Source organism: Phyllostomus hastatus, unplaced genomic scaffold, assembly GCF_019186645.2.
Source record: "Phyllostomus hastatus isolate PE091 unplaced genomic scaffold, TTU_PhHast_1.1 phas_contig_34, whole genome shotgun sequence".
NCBI lineage: Eukaryota > Metazoa > Chordata > Mammalia > Chiroptera > Phyllostomidae > Phyllostomus > Phyllostomus hastatus.
This window is the reverse complement of record NW_025333857.1, coordinates 43,219,959-43,229,427: the sequence shown is the minus strand read 5'-3', so window position 1 is coordinate 43,229,427 and position 9,469 is coordinate 43,219,959. Positions and strand designations below refer to the sequence as shown.

Sequence of the window (9,469 nt, the reverse complement as noted above, 5' to 3'; positions counted from 1 at the left end):
ACCCCAACCAGGGATTGAACCCACAACCTTTTGGTTCATGGGATGATTTTCCAACTAACCAAGCCACCCAGCCTGAGCTACATCCTTTTTAAATGTAAGGAATGGAAGGCATTATTAGCAGAGGACTAGAAAATCTTACAGTGTAAATGAATGCCTAGGTGAACTGGTTGAGTGTCTCAGCCAGGTCATTTCAAGTCTTCAAAAGCAAAATTTTAAAATACCTCTGGCAGCTTGTAGGATGACAAAAATAGTCATCTCAAGTTTTATTTTATGACTCCTTATGGCAAAAGCAACTGGTTCTGGTTTCCCTACTCTCCTTAAGATTTGGAGGTATTTGATATAGCAACTTCTGCTTGGATTGCTTTGCAAATATCAAATCAACCAATTTCATCACCTGAAGCAAACTGTTTAAGGCAAGGCACCAGACTCCAACGTGCTGCCTCCAAATTCCTCTGCTCTTCTAGCAGCCCTGGGTTCTCACCGTCAGGTGTTGCTCCTGCTGAAAAAAGTAGTCAACCCACTTCCCTAGAGCCGTGGTTTTTTGTTTGTTACCTTCTCTATTCAGTTTGCCCCAGGATAGCTCAATGCCATCAGGATGTGCATTACATATTTAAAAAATTCACATTCCATTAATTGCACGAGCAATTTCTAGATCGATGAAGTTCCTTTCTCAAGCTTACACACTTGGAAGATAGCACTAGTTGTAATTTGGTTACTTTTTTTCTAAGTACTTTTCAGGGGCTTGGTCAAAATTTTAAATCTTTTAAAAGTACCCAAGTAAATGTTAAAGATGTATTTAAAAAGCATCTACATTCTTACAGGTATATAATTTAAGATATCATGACACATAAAATCACAATCCTCATGTAATTTAGCCTTCCTATATAGATAGCTTAGAAGTCCCTCCTAAAATCCCTCTGAAATGTATTTTGCCAAGATCCCATACAAGTGTTTAATAAATCCTTTGCTTTGAAACTTCTTTTGGATAATTTGTTTGAATTACTCAAATGTTAAAGAGTAAACACCTTCAGTTCTTAACATGTATTAACAAAGTGCTATTGTTTTCATCTCCAGTAATACATTTTTGTCAAGAAATTTATTAACCTTTACAAACACTATTCTCAACCATTCATAAAAAATGATTTATGATTAAATCTGTAATAAAACCATACAAGGTTCCTCAATGCATTCAACCACAGCAGTGTTACCCATGGACATAATAAACCACTTTAAAACAGCAGTTTTCATTCATGTCATATAAGGCTGTCAAATTAAAAGAATTCTTTATAATGGGTTGTTATCCAAGAAATCCATTTCACTTCATATTAGGTGGTAAGACTGATGGATGGATCCGCCAAGAGTAGAATCTGAAAGTAGATTTTACCCCTTTATGGTCACCTTTCAATCTCAAACAAGCTTCACAACGGGAAAATATTTATGAGCAGAGAAATCAAATTCGGGAGGAACCTATAAAGAAAATCAGAAAGTCAGTGTTATCTAAAAAATGTTCAGACAGTAAACAACAAAGATCACTTCTATCTTACAGTATCTTGTATTTCTAAGGATGAGGCAGCAGCACAACATAGATTTTTTAAAAAGCTGGTTAAATGATAAAAACCAACCTGGAGGGAAAAAAATAATTAGTGTATTTCCAGGTTTGCGAAGATCACTAGAAAACAAGCTGACCTGTTTTCTATCTTAGAGGAGTTAACGAAGGAAAAAGGACTCAAATTACTGAACGATGAGATGTGTGTCACTGGTAAAGAAGGGCAGGCGGTGAGACCGAAACACTGGGAGTAAACACAGGCACGTGTAACAGATGGCACCAAAACGGCCTCAGCAGTTGGCTCCTAACAGATGCAGAACCGGTGTTGAATGTTTGTATTAGCACTGGCGTTAAAACACTACCAAGAAAGCTTATAGAATCTTCCATATCCTAAGCCATTAAAAATAGCTTATTGAAGCATTCACTTTTCTAAAAGCAGGTGACTTTTTAAGTACCTCTTCCATAAGTGTATTCATATACATTTTCTTTTTTTTACCATGAGTGATCAGGTAATTTACATGGGGAGGGAGAGGAACGAAAGGGCAGACTTTTGAAATTTTAAGTTAAAACCTCTTCTAAGATAATTTTTGAGTGCTTAAGTCTTATAAGAATACTTGTACATCTTTTTGAAAAAGTGAAGTTTCACAAAAACTGAGACCCACCATTTATTTTCCCCACAGTGTACTTGCCTTAGACTCCTTTTTGTGTCCTCCCGCCAATAGCTTCATAACCACAAAGTTGGGTTTGGCGACCTTTAAAATTCTATTGACCTAAACAATGAGCAACATTAAATTATCAAAACATAAAATTCAGTCAAAGTGTCTTTATAGATACTAATAGGAACTTTGTACAATATCAAGTGTTGATATTTTATTAAAGGCAATTTAAAAATATGAATATATTTCTATTAGTAACTATAGAACAATGCATTTCAATAAAATTTACTACACAGCAAATGTGAAAATAATGAAAGCCTGAAACTTAATATTTGCAAGTTCTAAACTCTATACAGAGGTACCACCAAGTAAGGTCACCAAAAACAATAGCCCTTTATTTTAAAAGGTCAAGTGGATAAGGTGGCTTTTACTTCCTGTGATAAATGACTAGATCATTTTTCAGATTTAAGATTTATATTTGAATATAGTAAGCTACAGATTAAGATATTTTAAATATTAGCATTTTTAAGCTATGGATCAATCTGGATCTTATTTCTATTCTTCATGGTTCTAAGTCTTTTTTTTTAATTGATTTGAGAGAAAGAGAGTGATTTGTTGTTCCTATGCATTCATTGGTGGTTTTCTTGCATGTGCCCTGACCAGAGACTGAACCTGAAATGCTGGCATATCAGGTTGACGCTCTAACCAACTGAACAACTCAGCCAGGGCCCAAGGTTCTAAGTTTTAATTTCTCCTTGCATTGATTTCTAAATTTATCCATAGGAGGTATTTACATCACCTCTCTCATCAAATAATTTTAAGTCTGACAAGGTCAGGTTAGCAAAGTCATCTGAAATTCTCAGCAGAAACACAGCAGGCTTCATTAATTAATTCTATAAAGTTCATTTTTATAATCAAACTGCCATCCAGTAGTAAGACATGTACTTCCCACCAACCTTCTCCTTTAGAATTACTGTGACCGCACTCTTACCTCATGGTCTGGGTTGGGGATGTTTTCCAGTATCATTTTAGCTTGCTGGAAGTGCTTACTAGCTGCCACATACAGATCTGGAGACTGAGGGGGAGGGCTGTATTTATTGAGGTCAGACATTTCCTAAGAAGGGGGTGAAACTATCATTCAAAACATGTTTAATATGAACAACTTAAAAGTATCTTTTTAAATTAATTCTACAATGACTGTCCATTAATAAGTGCACACCGAAGGAAACATTCAGCCGTACCTGTTTTTTCCTACGTAATAATAAATTCTCAACCTTCACATACTACCTCATGTTATTCTCATACTTAAATAACATGGTAAATACAACAGAAAAAAGCCAAGTAATTTTCACACTATTTAAATTGGTATTTTATCACCTTGTCCTATTGGTTCAACAACAGTCTGATTTGACTATTATAACAAAAGGGCTAGGCACAAACATCCACAAGAAGGTCTAAGACTAAATATTTCACTTTAGTGAGCAAGTTCACCTTGAACTGCAGATAGTGTACTGGGGGTGGGGTCATCACACTGTTGAACGGAGCAAATCTGTGCTCATACCGCACTTGTTCACTATCGAGTTCAAACTTGGGTTTTCGTACTTTGCCATCCATGTCAAATGCTACCATGGTCTACAGAAGAAAAAAAGAAAAAAGGGTACCAATATGAAAAAGTGAACACTCATTAATTCAGAATAGAAAACAGGTGTTTACAGAGAGCTAAAATAACTTAAAGCTCAGAAATCAGAAACTGACTTTAGTATTCATTTTTATGTTATGTGCCATCTTTTATATAAAATGTTTTCAAGGTCTTGTGTTTATGTTACTACTTTTCCCTGTGAAATTACACCAGGCGCACATTTTTTTTTCAATATTTCACGCTTTATAAAAGCTTTGAACCTTTCAAGTAAAAGCTTCTGAAGAAACAAGTAGCATATAAATTTTTGTAAGATAAGAATAGGTCCTGTTCTTCAAACAGGAGTCCATGTTCTATGTATTTTAATGTAAGTTACTTTAAATCATGTCCTGAATTGCTCAGTACAAGTGAAGACTCAGTACTTACTATACTACAACACCTCCTTGAAAACGCCTGCTTTTGTTTAAGCCACACATTGTGGAGCCCACCCCTTTCCCACTACATTCCCAAAAATTAGGCACTTGAGAAAAGGGTCATGTCTGATTCCGTGTGGTCTCCTGCAAATGTGCTTAATACACGACATCTGGCACACAACATGGGCTCAAGTATCTGGTAAACAATTTTAATAAAAACAACTAGACTTGGACAAAAGCTAATTTCAATAAAATTTAATAAAAACGGGTGAAATTAGAACCTAGAAAAAATTTTAATTAAACTATGTAACACCGATATAGTTGAAAAGCAAAAAACTTTTTCAACAACTTACCTTAAACATTCCAGCACACATGTTCTGATAGGCCTGGCTCATTGTGATTTCTCGGCTCAAAGGGCGAACTGTAATTAGAAAATCACCTATACTCATTAACCCTTCCTCTTGCATTACTGCAGGAGAAAATCTAATTTTTGAAAATCTTCCACCTTGTTTATTAAACTTTCAAACAGTTTTTTCCTGCAGGCTACGTGTTATTTTATGGCCCACTACAAACAATACTGACAGGCTAAACAAAAATCATGTTCCCAAATGGCTAACACCCTGACATTCTAGTATTAAGTAATTTTAGCTTCTGAATTCATCACAAAGAGAGAACAGTTTTTTTCTATAAGCAATTTGATATGTTTAATCCCCAATGGCTGTGATAGAAGCCACTTCTTTTTTTCAATTACAGTTTACATTCAGAATTATTTTGTATTAGTTTCAGGTGTATAGCGTAGTGGTTAGACAATCATATACTTTACAAAGTGATCCCCCTGATATTTCCAGTACCCACCTGGCACCACACATAGTTCAGAGACTTATATAGAAAACCTGTGAACAAGTGTTCTCAGGTTTTCTATATAAGAAACCCATGAACAGTCTACCCAAACTGCTGAAATCCTAAGGAAATACGAGTAATATTTTGTAATGATTGCAGCAATATTTGTAACCCTTCTGTACGTGACCAGTAAGGCAGTCCCTCTGAAACATTTCTTTCCCCTCCAGGTCCTTGGGTGGTGTGCCAAGGCACTATGGAATCACCCTTCTGTCAAAAGATCAAAGGTCTCCTGCTGTCTTGTTCCTTAACCTGTCTTGCTTGCAGGCTTCATGTGGCCTATCTTGCCCTAAGGTCCTCTGACACATGGACTTGCAAAGAAGTAAAGGAAAAACAAGGAAAGGAACCAAAAAGGCTTGTGTCACTGATACTGGGACTCAGTTTCTACCTTATACTTTCCAAAGAGAAGATGAGAATTAAATTATTATGACTAATTCACCTATTACAAGAGACAAGTAGCACTCCCATCTATTTATTTGTAGAATTTAAAGTATCTCCAATGTTTATTCATTTCTTAGGTTTAAAAATAATCCACGGCACCTTTCTTCTTTTTCTTTGTCTTTTTACTGCTACGGCCCTTCTGTTGCTCTTCCATTATCCTTTCCTCTGCCATCTGAGAGCCATCGGCACGACTTAATGTCGACATCAACCACGCATAAAGGAACTCAGAGAGGTACCTTACAGGATAAAAAATGTTAGTTAACAGTAGATGTCTATGTGAGATAGCTTTATCCACACATGTATTGGTGCTAACAGATTATTTTCCATAATGCTATAAAGTCTTTAAACAATAGATTATCCAATTAGTTAATTGATAGGTTAGAACTTATATGAGTGTTACAAGTGGTTAACTTCCCCTTTCTTGTAGCCATCTGTGTTGCCATACAATATGGAAAAATTTGTTTCCTACAACACACATTTTACAATTTCACAAAAGATTTATTGATAATGATGCATGTATATGCAAATCAAATAAATCCCATTGTTAGTTTTACTGTATCACAGCACCTTTCACCTCATTAGTGTAAATATTGTATTTTCCTGTTAATTACAAAAGAAAGCAAATAAATCCAAATCAAGAGCACAAAATCTCCCAATCAGCTGCCTCAAACCCCAAAGAACTTCAGCATTTTCCCTATAAACTGTCTTCTTTGTCTACTATGAGTTAACAAAATGTACCCCAAATATCTGTATCAAGACCTGTTGGTAAGAGCTATTATCTATTGAAATGTTGGAGAATACACCAAATAATATTTTCCTCATATTGCTATAGTTGATGCTCAAATTCAATCTGCACAGCCAAGAGTCTCTGTCAAAGAACCCCAGCAGCCAGAATGACAAAACCATGCCAACGATGTGGAAGAGAATTACTTTTATTCTTTCACAGCAGTTACTCCAGGAAGTATATACTGTCTTTATTACTAATATAAATAACTTAAATGAGTTTAAAAAAGTGAACTATATTAAGAGCTAATATATGGAACTTAGTTGTTTGTGATTGGGAGTAAAAGGTTATTACTATTTTAAAGTTACCACCATATTTTGCCAGGCTAAGAAAAAGATTCAAGATGACTGAATTCATTAGCTCACAATTTTCTTTATTTTCTTTCTATCATGGCTTTTCCAGGCCTAAAATATTCTCAAGCATCTTCTTCCTAGGTTTCTTCACCTCATTTCTAAGTGAAAGCAAAGAACTATATACTCTGCTTAGGATCCTCTCTTACCAACGTCTTCAAACCTCCCGAAACAAATCCTCAGGGCCACAGTTTGCAATAATTACGCTCCCATGAAAATCTTAGCCTTGGTTTCTTCTCAGAAGAAATCTGGTTCAAATTTTTAATTTTAATTCAGTTAAGTATTGGGTTAGCCAAAATGTTCATTTTTTTTTCCTGTAAGATGGCTACAGTAGCACTTAGATGTCTTTAGCTTCATTTGAAACACTGTGACAGCTGTCTATCAGCATGCATTTCAAAAAAACTTAAAATTGGCAAATTTTTGTGTAGCCATTTTAATACTGAAGATGGAAGAAAACTGCAACATTTTTGGCATATAGTGCTTTATTATTTCAAGAAAGGTAAAAATGCAACTGAAATGCAAGAAGAGATTTGTGTGATGTATGGAGGTGCTATGACTGACTGAATGTGTCAAAAGTGGCTTGTGAAGTTTTGTACTGGATTTCTCTCACTGGACAATGCTCCATAGTCAGGTAGGCCAGTTGAAGTTCATTGTAATCAAATCGAGACATTAATTGAGAACAGTCAACATCATACCACGTGGATCAGATAGCTGACATATTCAAAATAAGAAAATCAATAAAGTTATTGGTGAAAATGAAAAATGTCTTTCATTTTACAGTAAAAACCAAGTGGACTTTTTGGCCAACCCAGTGTATTCACTGATACTACTACCTGGCATCACTGAAGTTAGGGCAAAATGTGTGTTAATTTTTCTACCTATAAACAGGTAAAAGGTCTCCCAATAGTCCCACAACTAAAGTTAAAATACACTAAATTTAAAAAGTACCATGAAATTATACTCTACAAATGCTCTCTCAGATCTTTTCTATCCCACCCACTACAAATTTTAACTGAAAGTGTTCCCTTACCAATATATGTAGTAGTACTCGTGCATGCTGTAGAGTTCCAATTCAAAGCCACTTAAAAGATACTGTATCATAATTCTAAGGTTATGGTAAAGGACCCAGGTGCCTAAACAGGCCAAATGTTGCCTTTGGGGTTCCTGTTTCAACAGCATAGTGTGAAGTGCCGCATCAACCTTCTCTGCCTATCAGAATAAAACATAACATTTACTTTGTTAGGTAATGAGAGAATTTAAAATAAACACTGAGTAATAGCATGAGCAGAAAGTATGAATCTTGCCACTGAAAGAACTAATACTTACAAAAGCAGTTTGGTTAAGTTTATACCTCAACTTTCACTTCACAATGGATAATATTTAGCTAAACAGTCCTTAAAACTGAAAAGACACCCAATTTACAGGACAAAAATAAAAATAATTGACCTTCAGTTCTTTAGTTATATCATCAATTAATATTGCTACTGCTCACAAATTTAAAGTTAATTTCTAATACATTTTTATATTAATATAAACGTACTGTATAATTATAGATGTATACATATTTTATAATTTATCATGATTATCCAAGAAATAATTTAAGATGTTTCTCAGTTTGGATTATTGTTGTTTCTTTTTTGTTAACTCTTACTTTGGTATATGAAACGGTTACACTGTAAGTAAAAAGGTAATTCACCATACTGAAAAATTAAATAGTCAAAATATTGTTCCAAAGAATTGTTTTTAAAAATCTGGTCAAGGCATATGAATTGCTTAGTTTTAGAAGGCGGGACACTTGCTGGCTCTTACCTCATCCTGCAAGGTGGCGAATTCCTCAAGAATATGACCCAGCTTGTCTCTCTGACGAGCCCTGTTATGCCCATGGATCTGAATAAGACTACAGAATGGCTGCAATGCAAATACAGTTTGTTAACCATCAATATGAAATTTCCTGATACTATAGGAAATAAACATTCAAAGTTTCCAAAATCTGGTTTAAAGAGAAAAAAAATACTGTGTATGTAAGAATCATGCCTATGCATATTTTTTACGTAGGTATTTCTCTTTAAAGAGCTCAACACCAGAATTTATCAATAGTTAGAAGTGGTTGTTTATGAAACTTGTTTTCATATGACAAAAATATCCTCCTTCAATCTTCAGATACCATCCCACAATCTCAAGAGGACAGTTTCTTTTCTGCTTATTTCAAGCCAAAAGTCAATGTTCAAGGCTGACATTTCTGTGCTGTTTTACACATACCAAAATGTCTAGTAATTCTAAGGCATCAGTAATGGCTAATTCCTATAAACTTGAAGGTTCTTCTACTCCTGATCTATATAGTATTCCCATATAAAATACTGTAACATTTCATTAAACAGACAATAGACATGTACAATAGAATGCTCTAAGAAGTATGAATCAGAACATTCAAGTATAATACTGTTTTTAACATTGTATACTTTGACAGATACTATCTCATTTGATGGAAGTGATATTAACATCTCACTTTATTGAAAAGTAAAGTGATCTGCCTGATAATGATACAATGTTTGTTTATAAAAATGAGATCTGGTCATTTACTGATTCTCATTTGACCACACCATGCTATCTTCATTGTGTGTGTGTGTGTGTGTGTGTGTGTGTGTGTGTGTGTGTGTGTGTGTGTGTAGTAATTAGAATTAGGCCCTTAAGAGCTGTCTTTATATTGCTTATAATTAAATAAGAATGAATGTAATAAATTTAATCC

General features: G+C 34.7%; 1 protein-coding gene across 2 annotated transcripts in view; it reads right to left on the bottom strand.

The window, feature by feature from the left end:
* Nucleotides 1–1,077: 1,077 nt before the first annotated feature.
* The window catches only part of NAA35 (N-alpha-acetyltransferase 35, NatC auxiliary subunit), a 56,607-nt gene continuing 48,215 nt past the window's right edge, over nucleotides 1,078–9,469 (bottom strand). For both annotated transcript variants that reach the window (XM_045840154.1, XM_045840153.1), the window contains exons 16-23: nucleotides 8,533–8,631; nucleotides 7,754–7,932; nucleotides 5,689–5,825; nucleotides 4,605–4,672; nucleotides 3,694–3,834; nucleotides 3,194–3,316; nucleotides 2,236–2,316; nucleotides 1,078–1,467 (exon numbers count right to left, since the gene is read on the bottom strand). In XM_045840154.1, the coding sequence (XP_045696110.1) occupies nucleotides 1,408–1,467; nucleotides 2,236–2,316; nucleotides 3,194–3,316; nucleotides 3,694–3,834; nucleotides 4,605–4,672; nucleotides 5,689–5,825; nucleotides 7,754–7,932; nucleotides 8,533–8,631 (888 nt within the window). In that variant the 3' untranslated portion in view covers nucleotides 1,078–1,407. The remainder of the gene's footprint in view (nucleotides 1,468–2,235; nucleotides 2,317–3,193; nucleotides 3,317–3,693; nucleotides 3,835–4,604; nucleotides 4,673–5,688; nucleotides 5,826–7,753; nucleotides 7,933–8,532; nucleotides 8,632–9,469) is intronic.